Consider the following 24,046-nt stretch of genomic DNA (forward strand, 5'->3'; position numbering starts at 1 on the left):
CACATTTATACCAACACAAAAAATATTATGACAGCATAAATGGCAAGCCAATAGATTTCCCTACCTTTTATTGCAGCACACCAGTGGCCTCAGTGGAAGGTAGTGTTAAATAGTTCTGCTTTATTGCAACAGATGTCTATTTGCTCTGTGGCACAAGAATGCGGGCAGCCCAGAGCTGCCTGCACTCTCCAGCCACTGCAGGCAGGAGCTCCGGGGGCTTCTTGTATACCCCATGGAACTCCCAAGCAGCATCATGTCCCTCAACCTTCAAGGACTGTGCAGGTCCTGTGCTGACTGGCAGCTTCTTGCCAGGGCCTGTGCCGTCTTATGCTTCACACCGTGTGGGCCTGGTGTGGACAGATGGGGTGCAAGGGATTCCCCAGGCCCCATGCCACTTCACACTGGGACCCACACCTCCATGTAAGGCATGGTCAGTGAGGGATGTGAGGGAATCCCCGGGCAATGTCCTTCATCCAATAAAGTAGATCAGCTGTGACTGGATGCGTCCTGACAAAACTGATCTGCTTTGTTTGGTGACATCTGTTTTACCCTCATTTGAATGACCTAAAAAAGGGTCTCTTGCAAAAAGCTGATGGTGGTGATTCAGATAGTGGGTGTGTCTACACGTGCACATTTAATGTACATTAGCCCAATTTAAGGTGCATTAAGGTTGTGCATCTACATGAGCCAAAATGGTGATTGTAGGCTATTTGAGCCTAAATTTGATGCCTGCATAAAGCAGTTGGCAGGGGTGGGCATAAAGCAGGTATCAAATTTATCTGCAAATAGCAAAGTTGCACTAGTCAAGCTAATGCACATTAATCTGCATTAATGCACCTTAGCATGTGCATGTGTAGACATGTGCTTAAATCACCTTAATGCGCATTAGGTTAATGCTTAAGTTTAGGCATGCGTAAAAGTACATGTAGATATGTTCAGTGTTAAGAAAATCTTTGATGGTGGAGAAGCTGCACTTTGCTTGAGATATAATAAAAATGTTCTGAACTCCTATGATTCATTAAACAGCATAACACCGCTAAATGTGAGTTATGTTCAGTACACTGGCCAATACATTAATATTGTGTTCTATAATATAAACCTCTCCTAGTTTCAATTCAATATGACATTATTCTTTCCAGGCTCTAAAATGTTGTATAATGCTAAAGAGTTGATGCATTTCATCCCATAATGAAGATCAACATTTAGCTTTGATTAGACAAGAAAAATGTTGAATGTGGAAGAAAAGAAAACAAGGAATTGGAGTGAGAGGGTGTTTTGGCCTGTAAAATTCTGAAATATCAATCATAAGTTCCTGACACTTAGAAGATTGAAGCATTTCAAATTAGATTTATTATAATTTGCATCAAATGTTCCACAGTGGGATCTTCCTTTCAAACAGAAAGGGCTAACATGTTGGTAGAAGTAGCTTCATTTCAGTGAGGTGAAATGACTCTTAGGCAGGGGTGGGCAATTATTTTAAGCAGAGGGCCACTTACTGAGTTATGGCAAACCATTGAGGGCCACATGATAGGCAGCCAGGGGCAGATAAATATTAATTTTCTAAATTTCTGTAGGCCGGATAGAGTGGCCTGGTGGCTGCATCTGGCGCACGGGCTGCATTTTGCCCACCCCTGCTCTTAGGTTTCTAAAAGCACATCTTGAAATTCTAGAAAGGAACATTTGTGATGCTGCCTAAATGTTAAGACTTTCTATGGAAATAGTTATAACTATGTTTAGCTGTAGCTAAATTTAGGAGAACATAGAAGTAATCTAAAAGTAAGGAAAAAAACTACAAAAGGATAATTACCTCCAAAAGCAGTAACTAAATTCAAGCATGCTAAAGAATGAAAGTGCACAGGTAAAGCACTAAAAATAACCATAACTCTGCCTTCCAGTGACATCAGTATCTGGCTTTCCCTTCTTTAATTTGTTCTGACTTATGTTTTTATCCTGCAAATTCTTTCTCTTGAAGTTTCTGAAATTGTTTGAGAGTGTATTTGAACAGAATATTGTTCTATTTATGCTGAATTAAAAAATATCATGAATCGTTTCCTCTAAGGCACACCCTAGAACTTCTAGTTCCATTGCCTGTTCCTAAAGAAGCTAAGGACCTATGCAATGGGGCCAGAAAGCTGCCAATTTTTCCTGTGACAGAGTTGACATAGCTAGGTCATTCACCATCATCCCCTCCCAGATTTGGGTAGAGAACTGATTGGGCAAAAAGGGCAAGGTCACAACATTGCTATATTGCAAATTCCGGTCTGACATAATTTGTGAGTAGAAATCTCAGGTATAATGGAAAAGCTATAGAATAATTGAAAAAGGCAGCTACATGATCATAGAAAGACAGGATGATACTTCCTACTTCCACAGTTAACATAAGACTATTTAACAGAGGAGCAGATCTGACCCCAACTTATACACAAAGACATTAATTTCAACAGGAACATATTAAGTCAAATAGTCATTTACTTGTTAAGCTGACCAGGAACAATTCGCAGTGACAGCACAAATAGTCCTAACCAGATCCATACTAGATAAATCAATCAAACATTTTCTTCTTTAAATCATCTTTCCTTATCTTGGAAATAAGATGGTGAAAAGTGATGAACTGGGGAATCTACATTTTTAAGAAAGCCATTAATAAGGTCATCCTACCCTTACGTATGCATATAACTTTATTAAAACCCAATGGGACTGCATGCCCATTACTGTGAACAGGAAATAGTATATAACAGTGGGAGCCAACCTCTTTGGCAGGTGTCGCACGAGCTAAGTCCTGTGCCTTCCCTGACTGCCACATCAAACCCCTTCTCCTGTTTGACCTGCTGCTCTGATTTCTGCTCCCTGCCCCCTTTGGTGCCGCTCTGCCTGTTCCCTTTCCAATCTGTTGCGTGCCACACCAAAGCTGCTTATACCACTGGGCTGGCCATCCTTGGTCCAAGATAATCTTGCTTTGACATCTATATTGATTATAATATCTCTTTTATCATACAATATGTGTCTGTGTATTCCAGTTATTTTAAAAGAGCGAATAGTTACAGCTGAAAGGAACAACAAACTGGATATCAGACAGCTGCACATTTATCCTTCTATAAATATGTAGATTAGATTGCATTTTTTTAATTTTACAGAAAGTGATAAATAGACAGTAGACTGTTACAGTGTCTATAACTTTAAACCATTTTAAAAGGGGAGAGAAGACTTGCAACTTGGGAACATATATCACCTATTCTGATTTAACTGTTACATATGCCACTCCTATACCCGTGTAACTGTGTTACACTGCTGTAACTTTAAACTGGAACAAAAGAGATTGCAATAGTTTAGCTCCACTTATATCAGTTGGGAAGCTGAAAAATTTAAGTTATACTGGTGAGGCTTATATTCAAAACTATTACATCTGTCCACACCCTCAGTTAATTAGTCCTCAATGAATCAATCTTCTACAACAGATTTACACTATTAAATCAAATAGTCATTTACTTGTTAAGCTGACCAGGAACAATTCACAGTGACAGCACAAGTAGTCCTAACGAGATCCATACTAGATTTGGCTGCCTTATTATTGGGAATATGATAACTGGGTTAAATACAAGGATTTTTTTTAACTGTAATAACGATTTCACTTTTTAATTTTAAAATATTCTGCCTTAGACTATAGTTCATAAATAGTTTTTGAAGATTAAACCTAGTTTAAGGCCCCTTTCTGCCAGCCTTGTTAGGCTCTTATTGAGAACATTTCCTGCTGAAAGGGTGTTCAAGAGGAAAAATGTTAAGTCCTATAGTATGGTATACATACAATACATGCCACACAAAGAGCAGGAAGGAGGGTAAAAAAGTCGGAAATAGTACTGAAAAGGCTTGAGTATGAGGGTGGCTGTAACAGGGAACCCTTGCCTTGTTACTGGAAAGCGGTGTGGCCCCTGTAAGAGCAGGGATTTTGTAGCATAGGCACAGGCAATCAGCAGAGAGGGAATTAAGGAACAACCCTGTGGTCAAGTCAGCTGACACAAGACTAGAAAGGGGCAGGGACTTAGTAGTATATAAGCCAGAGCTAGAGCCGGGGCAAGGAGTTAGACTTGGGAAGCAGCAGGGTGAGGAAGCCTTTGTGTGAGATGGCTGCTACTGATGACTGCCAGACAGGGAGCTTTAAGAGTGCAACCAGAGGGACCTGATTCAGGGCTCAGAAGAAGTGTGGTAGGCAGCTGGTGAGCTAGGTGTTGGTGTTGCTGCCAGAAGGCTTAAGTTTATGTTTGGGTTTTGGGTGGGACTAGAAAAGGGATGGCTTGAAGGTCCCATTAGTTCCCAAGAGGTATACGATTGCCTTGAGCCCTGCCAGGGGTCAGGCTCAAGGCACAGACAGGGGCCAGGGATCCCATCTCTGTCCAAGAAGGGGGCAGAGCTGGGGGCTAAGAGGCCTAGACTCTAAGAAAGGCAGGGATATAGCCTAGGGAGGGGCAGAGCTTGGGGCTAGAGGGATAGTCCAAAGAGGGCAGAGATTGGAGCTGGAGGGCCCAAAGCCTGATCAGGATAGATATAAAAGCCCCAGAGGGCAGGCCCATAAGCTTTGCCTACAAGCCTACTAGCTGGTTATCCACTTTCTTGGGTAGTCCTAATGATTCTGCTATTGAGCGAAAACATTAGAAGGTCCTTTTTTTCAAGTATCAAACACATACTTGTCCTGAATTTTTGTGAGATTCAGTTTCATGACTTACCCTCATTGCTGCAGACCTGCCTGGCCAGCGGAGTCTACTGTACATGTTCAGTAGCTGTGTAGGTGTTTATGCCTCAGAATTGGACAAGGAAGTGAGGTACAGAGATTTAAAAAGCCGGAGGTGAAATCGGTCTAAATTATGTGCTTTTCTTTAAGTGGCGTAGTTTAGATCAGTAGCAAGCAGAACACACATTTGTCCTTTTCTTGAGGTGGAGGGGTAGAAATCTTAAACCAGGTTCCACCATTTTTAAACCAGTTTATGTGTACCAAACTTCCAGTTTCTGATCGCTTATACCAGTAAAAGTGTAATGTATGTACCTGGCTGAAATTGGGACTGCAAACTCAACCTTAGTGCCAGAAATGGTAGTTATGTGGCTGACCAGCTGCCATTTGCACGGGTAAAGAGAAATATGAATCGGCCCTTTCTGAGCCAAAGCCCAGAAGCCAGGTCCAGAACAGTGGGCCTCCACTAAGGGACCAGCTAGAGTAGAGGAGCGGAAGCTAGGCTGGCCCCAACAAGTGAGTAAAGACCTGAGGTGGGCTTTGGGGACAAGTGTCCCACTGGATGTGACATCTGAGAGGCAAAGGCATGACTTTGTGGGTGGCTAGAGGTCACATCTTCAGGACCTAAGGAATGGCTGGTGGTGAAAATGGGGTGAGACCTTGCGAGAGAGCCTAGCAGGGATGAGATGGCCTTGTAAGGGGCATCACAATGATTCTCAGGCATCTAACCAGTTACAGTGGCCTATAAAAGAAACATGCTATGAATTATACATTTTCTGGACAGGGACCATGAATTGTGTTTTTGGACTATTAAAATTCTTAAAGATAAAACTGCTTTGAGATGCAACAATTAAAAAAAATGCACATGAAGTATTACTATGAAACAGAGACCTGGTTTTGGAACAAACAATGCATACCAAGCTGTATTAAAACAGAAATATAAATAAATGCCATAGCAAGACAGACAGAACTCAAGAGAAAGTGAAATTTTTTTCATAAATGAGAGAAAAAGCTGTAAAATCAAAAGAACAGTTTGTAAAATATGCACAAGTGCTTACATACAAGAAAGAACAAGACCAGAGAAGATGTGATAACAGAAGCTGAAATAGAGCAGTTCAAAGAAGGTGTAAGCTTTCAATCCCTGATTGAGACACACATCTCAGTTCTGGATGAGCATGAACTGTCTCTAATATAAAAAAGGAAAGAGTGAACTAAGCACCTGTGGCAGTATATGAAGGAAAGCCCCCAGTCATGAGCTTACAAACATAAAGCACATGGCATAGTCAAAAAGGTGAATACCACTAATTCAGAGTCAAAATAACAAGTCTGGTAGCAAACCTGAATATATGTTCATGGGAAAAGGGTATGTTCCAGTGCTATACAAGGTGCAATTGTGGGAGGATTGAGAGCCGAACATCTAACAAGTCTAGAAAAAGATCAGAAAGAGCTGCAAAACATGATGGCACATGCCTTCATGAAGAGCTAATGTAACTGGGTTCATTCTTTGGTTACTGCAGAAATAAAAGGTGCAGATTCAGACTGTGAACTGACCTCAAGAATCTGAACCAGAAATTTCAGAAGGAATATTTCCTTTTGCCCACAAGGTATGAAATGTTTGCTTACATGGCATGAGCCAAATTCTTCAGCAAACAAGATACATCACAGGGTTTGGCATATTCCCATGGATGAAGACAGCTCTAAGTCTAGACTCTTACTTTCAGTACACTATTTGGCAGATACTATTTGACTTCTGGAACACATTCAAAACTGGAAGTACTTCACCTCACAAGGCCTTGTCCTAGATTCTAGAACATTTTGCAAGAGTAAAAATATACAGGGGTGACACACTACTCTGGCAGCACTGCCACAGAACATAAAGGAACAATTATGGTGAGAACTGGATATTGCAAGAAAAAACAACCTTAAGAAGAATAAGGCTAAGCAACTATTTCAAACAACTGAAATCACCTGCTTAAGAGTGAAACTGATGACAAGGGGGGATCGTGCTTAATGATCCTAGTATTTAAACGATTTTGAACATGCCAAGACAAAAAGAAAGGAATGCAGAAACTGCACATAGTTCTGAAGTAGGGCATAAGTTTATACCCAAGTATGAAGTTCAGATAACTTATTTAAGAAAACAACATTACAATATCTGAGGATGGGCTAGGATGCTATGGCATGATAGTTTATAATTTGGAGCATAAAGAAATATGAACCCTGGCACTGAAGAAGAACGTTCTGCATTTTAAAAAGCTTGTCTAAATCTCTCCTCGCTGTGCAGATGGCCCAATAAAAGGTATCACCCACAAAAATCTTTGCCTCTCACATATTTCCTGGACCATAATAGCTACATCCCTCCAACACTACCACAACACTAGCACTGCAATTGGTCTGACCTGTTGAAGGAAAAAAAATCTTGAAAGGCATTTTAAATGAAGGACTAAGAGCCTTCTTGTAACAAATACTTGGAACTGCCTGTAATGCATGACACAAGAGCTCTGAGAGCTGCAAAGAAAGGACAGATTCATATTTCTCTTTACCAATGCAAATGGCAACTGTTCAGTCACATAACTACAATTTCTAGCACTTAGCCAGAGTTTGCAATCCCAATTTTGGGCAGGTACAGACATTATACTTTTACTGGTATAAGTGATTGGAAACTGGTCTATATCAGAACAGAAGTATGGCACACATAGACTGGTTTAAAAATGGTGGAAACTAGTTTAAGACCCTCCCCTCACCCCCACAAAAAAGTGTGTGTGTGTGTGTGCGTGGGGGGCAAATGCATGTTCTTTTTGCTACTGATCTAAACTTCACCGCTTAAAAGAAAAAGCGCATAACTTAGACCAATTCTACCTCAAGCTTTTTGAATGTCTGTACCTAGCTTCCATGTCCAACTCTGAGGCATAAACACCTGCACAACTACTGAACAGGTACAGTAGGCTCCACTGGCCAGGCAGGTCTGCAGCAACGAGGGTAAATCATGAAAGTGAATCTCACAAAAACTCAGGACAAGCACATGTTTGATACTTGAGAAAGAGGACCCTTTAAAGTTTTAGCTCAATAGTGGAGTCATCAGAACATTTACTCAAGAAAGTGGAGCACCGGCTTGTAAGTTTGTAGATACCCTTACCCCAAGGGGGTCTGAACCTCTGTTTCTCCAGCCTCCCAGTACAGTGCTCTACCTACCGTTTATACCCTGTAGGCAGCAAGGGCCCAGGTGAGAATCCAGGGCCTGCTCCTTTCCAAAGCTGTATCCATCTCACTGAGCCAAACACCCTCTTAGTTCATTTTCATCCTTCTGGCTTCAAGTAACTCCTTCTCTTGGGTCCTCAGGGGGCCAACTTCAAAAGGAGGGCTGAAGAGCAGCCCAAATAATGCCTAATGTGGCATGTTGGTCATGGCACTATGCAGGAAGTCAGAAAAATGCTGATTCAAGCCCCTTCTAGGCAAGGGAAACTTGGAATTTGCATCCCCTGCTTCTTGAATGAATGCCCTAGTCACTTCTATATTGAGTTAAAACATGGGACAGACCTCCTCCTCTTCTCATTGCCTGTCACAGGGATTAGCCAAGTAAAATTTAATGACCAGAGTATGTGCATGTGAAATGGCATGTCTGCCTGGCTAACCTATTGAGCATGTTCAATAGCCATATGGAAGCATTAAACATCCATACTGCCCATAAAGTAGGATCACAGACTGTACATAAGCACGCCAAGGCATATATAAGTTGAAAGAAAGGGATGCTAGGTCATAAATATAGACATGCGGAGTTTCATGCTTTTTCCCCTTTTTTTGGTTGAAACAATGTAATCCTAACTGAAATGCATAATAGGAAGGGGTTTAAAGAAATAGAACAAATATACAGGGATCATTTAAGTACAAAAGTACGTGGCCCGTCTAGTCTTCTGGTATCATTTCTTAACTGAAGACACACTGCATCATAAGCAGGGATCCAGGTTTTCTGTTTGCCACGGAAAAATGCAGATTTTCTCTTTTAAAGGAGAAATTCACAGATTTTCTACTCCAAGGGAGAAAAATCGTCAGACCATGGGTTTCCATGGTTCCACTTCTTGGGGCTGGGGGTAGCGGGATGCAGGGGCAGGGACTGCCACATGCACGTGTACACACACATATGCCTGTGGCAGCCAGGCAGTATGGTGGAGAGTAGCTCCTGCAGGTCCTTCCAGGTAAGTCTATGGGCGAGGAGCATAAGCAACACAGTGGGGAAGGTGTGGGAGCACAGGTGATGAAGTTTGGGGATGGCGTGGGAGGGGCATGTGTCCCCCAAGATTTTTTCACCCATAGTGGGGTGCAGGGCTGAAGATGAGCCACACCAGCCCCGGGCAGGAGATGCCTCTGCTGCCCAGCAAGCAGAACCCAGCACGAGACGGAGCTCTGCACCACCATGGCTGTTGAGTTGAGGTGTCCCCTGCCTGCACAGTGTCCACAGTTCCTCAGCTTGGTGGCCATGGCAGCGCGGTGCTCTCTTCCATACTGGGTCCTGCCAACTGTGCTGTGTAAGTGACTCCTGCCTGAGAATGATCCAGTCCGGTTACAGTCCCACACCCCAGGCACAGAAATCTGAGGGGGCACATCCCTGTGCTCCTTTATCCCGGGGGGCTGGGGCCTTAGGGCAGGGGACAGCAGGTTGAGTGGGACACCAGCAGGGCCGAGGGGATGGTGGGTCGTGAGTGAGGGGCACCAGCAAGGCCAGGGGGCTACATTGTGTTCAACTGATTCCATATATATATAGTGGCATTTCATTTTAATCATGGAAAAATGCAGATGGAGGTGGGGGTTAATAATAGAATTTGGGATTTTAAAACAGAAAACCAGGATCCCTGGTAATAAGCAACATGGAATTAGCTGGAGAAAGAAACAGCAAAATCAGTAATAGAAGCCAGAGGTGTAGCTAAGCAGCTCTGCCCAGGGGCATCTGGAATGCACGAGGCAGTGCAGGCTGCCACCATGCCAATGACAGCAGCGTGATCAGCTGTCACTGTAGCAACAGCTGTTTTTGTGCCCCTCCAACAAAGGTGGCATCCAGGGCTGTTGCCCTGGTCAGCCCCGTTCAGTTACACTACTGATATAAGCTATAAGTGATTAATGAAGAACTCTTATGCATTCCCAAGATGAAAAGGAAATCTCAGAGATTTCAGAATTTTCATACAAGGTACTTTCATAATTTGTTAGGTTAATAAATAAGTTTTCCTGGAGCCACCTCACCCATCATTTAAAAAGGTAATCAAAAGAAGATGATGAGATCCTGGATGACAGACTTAATTGTAAAGACAAGAAAGGAAACCTTGAAATCTTCTAATCAACTACTGACTGTGTCAAAGTAGCAATTTAAAGGACAAGGGGCAGGCTCATTTTGGCTGTTGGTGTCTCTGATTCTATACCAATGAAGCGAAAAGAACTTTTACCATTGACTTCAGTGAGAGCAGGATTAAGTTTTGTGTGTGATCTATCAGTTTGTGCATCACATTTGGGTTCTGATAGTAGTTTTCTGCCCTGCTTTTTTTCTCCATCTGGACTCCCATTTAGTTCACAATCTTTGATATTTAGTAATCCAAAGTAAAAGTTGATGTAGCCTCTGAGTTCTCTTTTTCAGTGTTCTCAGCAAGCTTCATTCTTCAGTCATCTTCATAAAATCATCCTGGTTCAGATGCCTCACATCAGTCTTGAAGCAAACAGAATTAGTCATCCCACTCTTGCCTTTGCCTCTTTCCATTTCCAATTCTTCCTCCATTGTTGTGGTTTTCACCAGCCTTTCATCCATTATTGCTGTCTCTTGCTGCAGCTTCTGGCTGCATTGACTGACTCAGAATCTTTACCTGTCATTCATGAATATATACTTTCCCCTCCAGCAAAAATACTAATTTGAACTTTATACCACAATGAAGGATCCTTTATACAAGGATTGCAAAAGACCGGGAAGAATAAAGGAAAATTACTGCTACATCAAAGATGCCCCGACAGTCAGTGCAGCCTCAGGACTGACTAATCACAATGAAATGCTCATGTTTCTTCAAAAACATGTTAGAGCACAGATGGTGCCTATGCAGAACTTCTTTTGTTCTGTTGTATCCTATTGTTTACTCACCAATCTGTTTTCAGCCATCATCATCATTATTATTAAACAGCAAATTGCCGGTCAAGAATGATGGGGAGGATAGGGGGGAAGCTTGCTAACCCTAACCCTACCATGCCACTGCTGCCTCCCAGGAGTGGGACGGGGGGGGAGGGGCGGAACATTGCCCTGCTGTCCCCTCTGTCCCCCTTCACCAGCACCCTGTGTCGCTGCTGCCTCCAAGAAGCAGGGCCAGGTGTGGTGGGAGGGGAGGTTAGGGTCAGGGTTAGGGTTTGCCCCCAGCTCTGTCCCCTCTGACCCCACTGTCATAGGCAGTGCTCTGCCATACTGCCACCTCCAATCTGTAGCACTTTTGGAGCACTCTGATTGATTGTTTCAGTAACCAATCAGAGTGTTCCAAAAGCGTTACAGACAGGCAGACTAAGCCCTTTATTATATTAGAATTTTATTATTAATGGAAGACCTTATGAACCCCAGCGATAGATCAGAGCCTCCCTGTGCTAGGCACTTTACAAACATACCCTTTGAGATTATTAGATATGTTATGTCCATGTTTTTACAGATGCAATTCAATTATGACTGCAAATCTTAATATTAATAATCTAACAGTGTGTGAAAATCTGGGAGCCGGAGTTCATATATTCAGATTGCCATTTCTTTTGTGAGCATAAAAATCAAGCAGGCAGCTGCAACTACAACCAAAGGAGACTAGGCTCCCAGCTCTACTGAAAATTTACTCCCTTCTATGCCATATGTCTTCCTAGTTTGGATTTCATAGCTAAGTTTCTTCTGTGCTTTAATGTTACCTTCTTTTTTAACACTGAAGTAATGTGGAACTATTTATATTGCCAGAAATATGTTTACAGTCATATTTTAACCCACTGTAAGACTTATAAACTATGTATCTCACCTGTAACTTGAGTAGGTGCAATTACTTGACTTGCACTTGATGTAGAGACTTCTGGAGCAACTTCAACAGGCAGGGGCGGGGAGGTTCTCTCAACCACAGCTGCTTAACATGGAACATAAAACAATCATAGTAAGGCAAGTTTCACCAGCTGCACATGCAATATTGAATCAGTCTGACCATTAAGAAGCTTGTGGATTGTGGCTCTGCTCTGGCTCCTTGCAGCAGTGACAGCACAGTCTGGAGCCAGGGCAGATCTGTGATCTGCTACCTGGCATGCCTTTGCCTGGAGCATGAAGGCTGCAGATCACAGCTCTGCCCTGGCTTTGGACCACTCTGTCACCGCAGCAAGATTCCTGTCCAGCTCTGGAGTAGCTCCATGTCCTGCCAGCAGGGGCGGTGCTACAGAGGGACTTGGGGGGGAGGGGCTATAGCCACCCCAAAATTCCCTTTAGCCACACCTCCCAACAGTGCTGCCACTGCTGCCCGCTCCACACAGGCAGCGACAGCTGAGCCTGCTCAGCTCCCAGCCACAGCATAGCCTCCCCTCATCCCCTCCACCAGGAAGAAGCTGGCATCGCTGCTGTCTGGGCTGGTCTTCACAAAAACCCTGGCCGCATGCTATCACAGGGTGGCTGCTGCTGGGGTCTCCTTGGAAATCTGCCCCAGCCACACGGACAGGGGCTGCTGGGAAATGGAGTCCACCGCTGGCTGGATCCAGCCCACAGCCGTGGATTTTGCCCACTCCTGATCTAGTCCAAGTACTGTATCCTGTTTCTGAGGCCCCTGCCATATATTACCATATATTACGTAATTAACTGGTTAATCACACAATAAATTTAGATCAGCCACACATGCAAAGTAACACTGGCCCCACATGGAAAGCAATTATCATGCAATCAACTAGTTGATAGTGCAATAAATTTAAACCAGTCAAATGTGCAAAGTAATTATCACACCATAAAATCATCCATTCAGCAATAAAAAGAGCCAGCAGCTACAAAGTTAGTGCTTGATAATGTGTAACAACTTTATAACTGGTTTCTATTCAGCTTTCATTTGAACATGTGGCAGGGCCCTGGCAGTTGCAGGAGTGGATGCTTTAAAGGAAGAGCATGTGAACACAGTATATCTAGAGTAATTTATCTCCTGTTCATTACCTTTCATGGCATCCACCATTTTTTGTTTAGAAATGCCAGAGGATACACCCCTGATCATTCTGTTAAATAGCTATTAATGTATCTATCACCCATGCATTTGTCCAGTCCTTTTCTGAATTTGGGTTATCAGAGAATCATAGAAGAGTGGGGCTTGAAGAGACCTCAATAAGTCATTTAGTTCAACCCCCTGCCTGAGGCAGGATCATCCTTATCCAAACTATACCATATAAATCCATTGTCTAACATCTTAGCAAAACTACACAGTCCACCCTGACACAACACAAGATGCAACAATCAAACTAGCCATACATAAAGCAGAGGGACCATGGCAGCCTATATTCTGCTTCTGTAAAGGTTGTTAACATAGGCTCAAGAAAGCCTGGATGAGGGCCATGTCTCCTCCTAGAGAAGGCAGTAAAAAACCCAATCTAATGATGGGGTAAAATTCCTTCCTGACCCTAAAGCCTGAATGTCTATGAAATCTATGAAATCTAAATCTAAATATGCTAACTGGTCTGACCCTGTGTGGAGGTGCAAGATCCTCTAGCCAGGAACTTCTGGGTTTAAGTGCTAGTAGGAGCACTGGCAAACCTCAGCAAAAACTCCCAGCCTTGGCTGCAGTCAACACATAATGCTTCTGAGGAAGGCTTGAAAAACCCCCTGACACATGTAGCCATAAAGAAGTGGAGAGGATTCCATCCCAGCTCCATGAGGCAATCAGCAAAACCTAAAAGCATGGGAAATACCCACAGTAGAAAATAGGCATAGCTATGCCTAGATCATCCCTGACCAATGGTTGCTCAACCTTGCTCACCTTGCTGGGGTTGTTTGACCCCAGTACTCTTTCCTGCCATGGCAGGGGGTCAGACTTGATGATCTGCTCAGGTCCCTTCCGACCCTACTAACTATGAAACTAAACCTGTTTTTGAACACCTCCAGTGATGGAGAGTCCATAACTTCTGTAGGTAGGCTACTCCACCACCTTACTGTTCTAACAGTGAAGAAGCTTTTCCTGATATCCAATCTAAACCTACTTTGCTGCAACTTTGAGCCATTGGTCTGTGTCCTACTTTCTGCAGCAAGAGAGAAAAGGTATTCTCCCTCTTATTTATGGCAGCCTTCAAGCATTTGAAGACTGCTATCATGCCCTTCTTAAGCTCCTCTTCTACAAGCTGCACATGCCTAGCTTCTTCAGCTTCTCCATGTATGACTTGCTTTCCAAGCTCTTTACCATTTTTGTTGCCTGCCTTAGGACCCTCTCTAACTTCTCCACATGCTTTTTAAAATGTGGGGCCCAAACTGCACACAGTATTCTAAATGAGGCCTGATCAGTGCCGAGTAGAGACCTTCCATGTCTTGCACTTAATGCTTCTAGTGCAAGCATTAATGCTTTTACTGATGTACATATTGACTATACTATCTGCTTCTACAATCTATACTATTGGCCTCTACAGCTTCCTGTGGTAATGAGTTCAAAACTCATATTAACTATGCCCTGCATAAAAAGTACTCGTTCTTATTATTTTTTTAAACTGTCTCTTGCTAACTTTAGTGGGTGTCCCCTAGTTCTAGGATGGGGTGAATAACAGTTCCCTATTTGCTTTGTTCACACCCTTCAGCTAAATACAGACATTCAAGAATATTAAAATGGGTTCAAAATGTCCACCTGATTTAAACTTAGTTTGTCCCAGTGCTGACGTTATATTTACAGACCCGGTCTCAGTGACCAGAAATCAGTGCAAACCTGTAACTGTACAGAAGTTACATGCATACATACTGGTCTAAAAACTGCAGAACCTGTTTTAACATAAATTTGGAACAATGCAGTATAGAACTTACTTGATTTAGGTCAAACCAGTGCATAGAACTGATGCACACTTTCTCTGTGAAGTCCTGGGGCTGGGAAAACCCAGCTGCCAGCCCCAAGGCTGTAGTTTTCACTTCCTGCCCCACACCGGGCTATTTTTTGCACCCTGTCCCTCTCCCCTTCACCTCCAGATCAGCCAGCTACCCTAACCCCCATCCCGGAAGCCACTTCGGGTACAACTGTTTTTATCAGCATTCACTGCTTCTGGAGCCAAGCAAGTAAGTCCTGATGGGGGGAGAGGAGAAAGGAATGGGGGTACAGGTTCACTGGAGGGTCAGGGGGTTAGAAATAGCTCCCTAATCTGTTCCGCAGACTCCACAAGCCTCCCTCCAGACTGTCCTGGACCCCAGCAACATTCTGCAGGTCACACCTGCCCCCCACTCATCAGGGTTCATGCCTGCCCAACCCCCACCCTTGCATCTGATCCTCCACCCCACCCCCAGGTTGCACCCGTACCCCTATCCCCAGTGGACCTCCTATCTTCCCCAGTCTGCTTGCCCTCCCACTCCCCTCATCCTGACTTACCTGATATCAAGCAAACATTCTGAACCAATTTAATCCCCCCATAATGTCCCCAAATGTCTGTACTTAGCTTCATTATTTTATAGACCTCTATCCTTTTCCCCTCAGCTTTCTCCTTTCCAAACTGAAGAGACCTACCCTTTTTATTCTCTCCTGGTATGGCAGCTGCTCCATAATCCTGGTCATCTTGGTTGTCCTTCTCTGTACATTCTCTAATTTTACTATATTATTTTTGAGATGTGGAGAACTACATACAGTGTTCAAGTGTGAGCTCACCATGGATTTGTATAACAGCATGGTATTTTCCATTTTGTTTTCAGTTCTCTTGTTAATGAAGCCAACATTTTATTAGCTTCTGTGGTCAAGACTGCATATTGAGTTAATTTTTCAGAGAATCATCTATGAGAACTCCAGGGTCTCTTTCCTGAGTCATAACAGATAGTCCAGAACCTAGCACTGTATTTGTACAGTTGAACTTATTTTCCCCCACCTTCAATGAGTCAACTTCGAAGTCCAACTGTCATTTTTTTTGCCCACTCACTTAACTTTGTGAGATCTCTCTGCAGCTCCTGTCTCTCAATTTGGGATTTGACTATTCATACCGAGTTTTCATTCTCACACTGAAGGTTCCTCAACCTTTCATGACAACCTATAATATTTGTCCTTGTTTCCTAATAATTCTTCAAACACTTGCTCCACCAAAGAAGCTAACCTCTACATGGGCCACTCCTGCTTCTGTGTCTTTTCCCTTTTTATTGCCAATGCATGGAGAAACCTGCCTTTCAAATCACTACCACTTCCTTGTTACTCTTTCTCTGAAAAGCCTGTTGCTTACAAGTAGGATGCCAGTTTACCAGACAACAACAGTAACTTGAATAAAACTACATACATTCAATTAGTGAAGTATGGCATGGTTCTTTTTTCTTTCAGCTCTGGCAGACATTATTTTAATTGTGCATTATGTATGAGTATCAAAAGACACATTGTAACATGTCAGCTAATAAACCAATTTATCCCAGAATAGCAGTGGCAGATGGGCTACAAAGAAGGCACTCGTTGAAATAGCAACTTTTTCATGGCAGGGAAGTATCCTGTGATAGTTCTAATATATGGCCAGTTGGCAGGTGTGATACTTGTATATAACATACAACAAATGTTGTATGAGCCAGGGGCTTACATTTGGTTTCTTACTTTCATGTCTGGTACCCAATCTAAAATTAGTGTATAATTTCTTTGGGTTACTGAAAATACCTTCCTACTGTAAAGTACCATTAACATTGTGAAGTTTACCTACTGGGTTTTTTTCTACTCCTCTGGTAATTTGTTTATTTATAGAACTTCACTTTTAACTGAACAATTTTTTTCATTAATGAAATGCTGAGGTTTACATCCATGTCTCTCATGCATGTCTTGTAGATTTCTATGGGAGTTCTGTACATAGAGCAAGTGCATATCAGGGTTCATGTGGACATAACCTAAAAACCTATATGCAAGTAGCTCCACTGATTTTAATTGGGCCTGCCTGTATAAGAAGCCCTTGCAGTTGTAAGAGCTTGCAGGATGAGGTCTTTAATGCATGAATCCAGAGTTTCAAAAATACATATAGATTCTGCAGCTGAAAGGAACATACATCTTAGTTTACCATTTTAACCTTTTATTCTCCATATTATCATTTACTCGAGAGGATGAGTCAAGAGCTACCTGGAAACTGTGGCTGCAGGTTAATTGTTGAAATTCCAGGAGAAAGCTGAGGCTGACCAGGCTCTAGTATAGTTTTTTCTTGATCATCAAGTGAAGCTAATTCCTGAAGAAAAATGGATTAAAAAATAATAATTTGAAGATGTGCTTTTAATTCAGTTCATTGGAAAGTAGCGGCTAGGAAAAAAAGTGACAGTTATCCCATATGAATTATTGGATAGCAAAACACTGAGCATACCTAATCAATATATTATATTATGATTGCATGTAATTTTTAAACAATGGCTTGCTATTTAAAATTGCCATCATCTGAAGTGGTCACTTAATTAGATTCACAGTCCATGTCTGTATTATTTATAAATTGTTCACTCTTGAACAGTTCAAAATGTACTCAATTTCAGTTTTGCATGTAACTTTATATTTTATATATAGACCTATACAAGGGTGGATCTGGGGAGATGGGGCACAGTGGTACAGTTGCGCCTGTCTTGATCCCTGGTTCACATAAATTTTAAAACCAGTTGCCTGGCAATGGCAGCAGCATTTCTAACCAGGCAGCAATGAGTCACTTAAGAGCTCAGTATAATCTACCTGATTCCTTCTAAACTCTTCATTCAACAGGTGTTAATGACCCTTTCTCCTTTTTAATGGTCTTGATGTTACAACTAATCAAGCTATCCTTTGGTCAGCAATTCTGCTGCCAGTTAGCTGCTCCTGGTGGGGTTGCCAACACTCCTGGATTGGCTGGGAATCAGCATTGATTTCCCAGTGACTACTGAAAGCAATCTGGGAGATTTTAATAGGATATTTAAAAAAAGAAAATCTTGCAGAATAGCTTCAGTCAGAGTTGGCAACCCTAGCTCCTGGTAATGAAGCTGCTATTTAACAGAATTGTGGACTGTTTTTAACTCTAGCTAAACACATTAACTCAAGTGTGGAAATAACTTTTAGTGACAAATTAGATGCACTGCCAACAAGCTCAAGAAGCTAGATTTTGTTTTATGAATCTGGAAAAGAGATGTACAGTAAAAGCTGTGTTAACTGCCATTTTAGTAACCGGCACACTCCACTAACTGGAATTTCCAGCTGGCTGGCCGGACGTGGGAGGGGGTGGGAAAGCTCACACGTGGTGGCAGCCGCTGCCACCTCTACCCCACACTTCACATCCAACCGAAAACCCCTGCTTCAGGTAGCCAGCATTTTTAGATTACCGGCACCCCTCATTTCCCACTCATGCTGGATAACAGAGCTTTTACTGTACATTTAACTCTAATGACTCATGAAACAACCATTTTAAAACTATTTTTTGCCTAGCTTATTGTGTTTTATACATAATAGCAAATCAACATATATTCCAATAATGTTATACTTGTTTTTGCTTTGATTTTAACTGGAATAATGTAGCCATAGGTCCTTGGCATATTGCTAAAGAATCTCATTTCTTTTTAACCAGAGAAAAATGTGTTGCTTTATATGGGATGATGCACAATCTGCACCTGCCTTTTCAAAATCCTAGATCTGCCCATGGATCTATATTACCCATGCAGAACACACTCATGTAACTGTAGATCTCTGACCATTATGATTAATTCTCTTATCCTCTGTCTTGCACCTTTTATTTTCATATGATTATGAAGCCTGCATACCTATAGAGAAGTAAAATGAAGCACAGCTATTGTTATTCCTACCAAATCAAAGCAGAAAGTTTTAGAAGATTGCTTACTGCAATACAGTACTCTATTTTAGAGCCTTGCTTTTCATAATCACACAGACCACTCAGTGGAGAAAATAACAGCATGCCTCAGCAAAAGGTACATAAACAAATACCAAGCAAATCCTTGATTTATATGACTTTTTAAATTTTTTCTGTTTAAAAAAATCACAAAACATATTGATGGTTTCTGTCAGAAAGATGTGCAAAGTATTACAATTATATAACTTCATATGGAGGAAATTTGAGTCATAGGCCACTTCCACATGTGCGTGGATGTTTGTTTCTCAGGGGCACACCTTGTCCTTGGGGAATGCCTGTGCCATGTGTCCTCTGGCACACAGCAAGTTATCCTAAGTAGAGTAGGGGAGGCTGGGGCCAGCACTGGGCTGGCTCCAGTAGCCTTACCTGGGGTCCTGGGAGCCTGCTGGGGCTGCAGCAGTGGCAATCCTGCTGCATAGAGCTTGGCTGGCAGCTGCAGTGCGACTTCAGCCAGCTGGGCTCTGGTTCTGAGTGGTGCATGCTGCCCCTGTGTATGCCACTTTTTTCTGCAGGTTTTTTTGCCCCCTGGATATCCTTGCAGCACAGAAAACAACTGAATGTGTTGGTATATGGTGCTGCAGACATGTTTGCGGTGATACCATACAACCACACTCATCTGGACATGGCCATAGTGTTTAGGCAGGCAGGAAACATTAGATCATTTGGTTTTGTCTCCTGATTACCAGAGGCCATTAAATTTCATGCTGTACTGAGCGCAATAATTTGAGTTTAACTAGGGGATAACTTGTGTGCTGGCTCAGGTATACTTTTCAGTTTTGATATGGATCATAAAAAAAGGAGACTTCATTCCTTCCCTTTAGTTTGATCCAATGGTTAGTCAGCCACACTCTTTAAAATGTGTGCCTCATTAATCATATGAATTTACTACAATACATTTTCAGCCACACATTTTCATAACCACATGGAGCTTAGTGCAGTTGTTTAGTGTTATAGGTCATGTGTAGATGAAATGAGGGACATGTGTGCATGACACTTAAAGCCGGTTAAATGCTTTTGCACCGCTTTAATGATGTTGATGTTTGCAAGTGTCAGCGGTATATTGCGCAGTAATTCCAGCTGCTGTAGCAAATTCAGTGGAGTAATGCACCTTGAATGACTTGGGGCGCAGCAAACTAAAACACCTCCGAAGAGTTTTAGTTTGCTGCCCTATAGCTGCACAGTGAAGCACTGGGCTTCATGCAGCTCAGGGGCTCTGCAAGAAGCTCATGCAGGCAGCCTGACAGCAGCCCGGGAAGGCAGGCTCTGCCCAAGGAAAAAAAAAAAGCAGTGAGCATGATCTTTATTTTCCCCACCCTGGAGCCTGCTTGCCTGCCTGAGCTGCACGGGGGCCCAGTGTTTCCCTCTGCGGCTGCAGCGTCCCCTTCTACTGGGGGCAGGGAGCTGCAGACCCAAGTCCTGGCCCTACAGCCCTAGCAGCTGAGGGCCCCTCTGGCAGGGCTAGGGGGAGGCAGGGGGTGTGGGTGGGGGTGAAGGGCTTGTGGACGTGGAGTGAGGGGCACCAGCGGGCTAGGGTGACTGTAGGGGGGGGAGGGGGGCTTTAATTTTAATCACAGATTTTGGAGGTTTTATCAGAGAATTTGCGATTTTTTTTATCAGGAAAACCAGGAACCCTGTTTATGATTCTATTTTTCATTGTCATTCATAAATATTTTTGGAAATTCAACTAGTATGTGAGTACACTTGCCAGTATATGTATTAATAAATGATTTTGCACGGTCATCCCTTCCAACAGTAACTACCATTTTCTCATCTGTACACTTCCTGCAATTATGCGTAAATCCCACAGGTTTTGACTACTGTGCTGTATTGTATTTACTTCACACAGGTATATAATATACAGTTCATGTTTTACCTGCTCAGGGGCTGCAGTTGCCACTAAAATCGGAAAGAAAAAGAAAAGAAAAGAAAAGGAATTAATTAGTTTACATAGAAATAATATGTCAAAACATGTCAGTTTAATGCATACTGTTACTTTTATGAATTCCAGGCCTTAAAACGAAAGACCTATACAGTCGTTAGCAGAATTAAACCCATGTTTTACAATTCTGAGTCTGAATCTGATGTCCCAATGGTATTAATAAGTATCTTTGTTGAAATCAATGGCTTTACCCTGCAACCAGAATTTGGCACACTATACCAAGCAATACTGTCGCATGCCTTTTTATAGCCCTTGCAATTTTTAGCTCCAGAGCAGGTTCTTTTACTACTTTCCTAAAAGCTGTTAGAGCTACTAATAAACTCATGTATGTCTCCAAATTAAATAACTCTAGATTTTGCGGGTTTTGTTTTGAAGATGTTGCAAACTTTTTTAAAAATCTAGTCTTATGAATTACAGAACAGGGGAGGATGAAAGACTCACATTAAATATAGTAATAAACATATACAACTTCAGAATTTGGTCCAAGGAATCCCTGGGAATAAACAATACATAGCAAATGCCAAATGGTCCAAAATTGGCTGGTATAATCAGTATAGCTTCACCAATGTCAGTAGAGCTACGCTGAATTACATCAGTTGCTAATCTGGCTGGGTACCTCATATGATAGGGGTGAATCTTCCTTCCTCCCTCTCTCCCTCCCTTCTGCCATCCCTCCCTTCCTTCCTTCCTTAATATTGTTTCATTCTGCTATAATAATGAATCAGACTGAAGACCCCATATACCAAAATTGCTGTTTGAAATTATAATAATATGGACTCAAAAACATCAGAACACTCCTCAGAATCATATTTTTGCCGGCCTGTATTCTGTTCACCAGTAGTGTGTTGGCAATGCATTCATTTTTGCACATGCTGCAGGCTTTCTGTATTTCTTTGCTTCTGCATTCATATTAAGCATGTTAAGAGTAAGGTGCTTGTAGCCGCTAATGATTCTTAGAAGAGTTTGCAGAAACCCATGCAAAGACCAAGAAAAACTTACAGAAACAAATTCGGAAAGGCCTTAGTTTAAGAAATAAAACAGTGAAGAGCCTTGTCATACTCCAAGGATGCCTAATACTTTATAGTGCCAATGACAGGTGGCTGTAGTCTAACTGCAGGGTGATGGTATAGTGATTCTTATAGTAGAACAAAAGTTTTCTGTTTCACTTATTCACAAAAACAAGTCCAAACTATTTTTTTCTCTCTGTGTAGATATTTTAGCGTCTGACAGGAGCCTTTCAACAGCAAAACCTAAAAAACCAGCATCCTATGACATAATGTATCCGGTTATATGGAATGGTACATTATTAAGAAACAGCAATATAAAAACAGAATAGGCACTATACACAAACTATAGAAAAAAGGTATCTAAAAAGAAATACATGCACAAAAATATAGAGAAACTAAACTACAGTTCCAAGGTCCTTTTCCATTCTCACCTTCTTGCACAGCCACCTCAGGCTCACTTTTCTGTGAGAAGCTCAGTGCCTCCACTGGCTCTTCCTTTGCTGGGAGAGGTGGAGGAGAAGTACCTTTAGCAACAGGCTGAGTAATCTGGGTCTTGCCAATGACAGGTGGCTGTACTCTAACTGCAGGGTGATGATATAGCTTGTTTCTGTGAGAGCCAGAAACCGTATAACCCATTCCACCAGGGCAGATATCCTTAAAAGCAGCTAGATGTGGGATGGGAAAATATTCCTTTTAGGTGTCTAAAAGTGCAATTGTTTGACACAGTGGAAAATAAACAAACACTGCTAACAAATCAAACCTGATACTGTACGAACATGTTCATAACAAAGTATTTTATATTTAGAGAAAAAACACAGACTGCATGCTAATATTACTGAACATCTCCGAAAAACTACGTTAGGACTTAATTCAGCCCTCTGTAAGAGGACTTTAGTCTGGTTCCTTCAGCTATGTTAAATACACCACCACATCCATTTTTTATTTGTCTACAATATATTATTTCTGAGTGAGAATGGCAGGACTCTTCCCCACAAATTGCCATTGTTTACACTTCATAAATAACAGATTAACTATTTCTATAATTGCCTATTTGCAGTTACTAGATAATAAAGCAGTTTATTACCACTGTACTAGAGATATCATGCTAAAAATCTAGATTTATAAGGTTAATTCATGAAATCTTAATTAACACAAAAATAACTAAGATTGTTCATTTGGTATTTTTAACAGCATTACTTGAAAGTGTGCTAAGACAGGATTGATATATAATCAGATCATTCATCAGACAGAAAAGCAATTTAAAGCTAGGAGTTCCTATTCTGACCCTGGGTGACATCCTAGGTCCTGTGGTTTGGGCAGATAGCAGATGAAGAACTATGCCTCTGTGATCAATCTCCTCAAATACAACCGATTCCTATGCTATACTTGAAAGCTCAGCAGACCAAAAGTAGTCCAGTGAAGGCCTCATTAATACCTTTGCTCTTAAAACAGCTATGTTTATATGGCAGAATAGAATATTATCTTAGTTATATTTTTTTAAATTATGAAAAGCTGTTATTTCTGTAATATTTCAGAGGACAATACTTTGTCCCTGTTATTTCCGCTTGAATCAGGACAATGGGTTTGTTTTAAATTTAAATGAGGCTGCTTACATTTGTACATTTAAACTAAAGCCTGTACTGTATCTGGAGACCTTCTGGGGAATTCTTACTTGTAGAAATAATTTGATTTTTTTTTAAATATATCAATTCTGATTTTGTCATTTATTTGTTAAAAACCTGTCATAGTTTTGTGTTAACAAATTTAGATTAACATGGCTAACTGCCTCTCTTTACTTATGTTTATATGGTGGGCAATGTGTATAAGAAGAAATGTAAGGGTCTTGCCCCTTCATGTGAGTAACATACTTCATCATGGTTTCTCAAGAACTTTGTAAAGAAGTTCAGCTAGTGAAAAGCATCATAGGTTCAGCAATATACTTTTGAGCAGCTGAAGATTTGCCCTGCATCTTAAAAAACTTACAAGTGGGACAGGGGGACATTCTCACTGGAATTTCAGCACATCATTAAATTGTTTGGAGTCAGTAACTCTATAAAACCTTGCTCAATTTTTCATTTAAATTTGACCCTCCTGGATCTTTTGCACAGGGTGCACACGATCAGAGGGGGGGAGGGATGGTTTCATTCTGATTTGAGTATTTTGTAAATGCTAATCTCTATTATAATCAAGCTTTATTTCACTTAACAAGGATTTAATAGACATGACAGGCCCAAGCTTAAGAGCTAGTTGCTGACACTGAGTATGTAGTCAGTTGCAGGTGCAATTTTGTGGGGATGAATGTTATCATTTAAAAATCTAGTTAACTGCCTGAAGTTGTATCAGGTAGCTGAATATCTATATTACCTCACCTGT

General features: G+C 41.7%; 1 protein-coding gene across 6 annotated transcripts in view; it reads right to left on the reverse strand.

Annotated features, from left to right (window-relative positions):
* Window positions 1–24,046, reverse strand: part of LTBP1 (latent transforming growth factor beta binding protein 1) — a 333,716-nt gene that overhangs the window by 100,908 nt on the left and 208,762 nt on the right. For 2 of the 6 annotated variants that reach the window (XM_019549708.1, XM_019549710.1), the window contains 4 exons: window positions 22,105–22,173; window positions 20,601–20,623; window positions 16,978–17,080; window positions 11,731–11,829 (listed from right to left, as the gene is read on the reverse strand). In XM_019549708.1, coding sequence (XP_019405253.1) covers window positions 11,731–11,829; window positions 16,978–17,080; window positions 20,601–20,623; window positions 22,105–22,173 — 294 coding nt within the window. Of the gene's footprint in view, window positions 1–11,730; window positions 11,833–16,977; window positions 17,081–20,600; window positions 20,624–22,104; window positions 22,339–24,046 lie in introns of all 6 variants that reach the window. The other 4 variants (XM_019549707.1, XM_019549706.1, XM_019549705.1 and 1 more) reach the window with 4 other exon arrangements.

This window comes from Crocodylus porosus, unplaced genomic scaffold (assembly GCF_001723895.1).
Source record: "Crocodylus porosus isolate Cpor-Errol unplaced genomic scaffold, CroPor_comp1, whole genome shotgun sequence".
Taxonomy (NCBI): Eukaryota; Metazoa; Chordata; order Crocodylia; family Crocodylidae; genus Crocodylus; species Crocodylus porosus.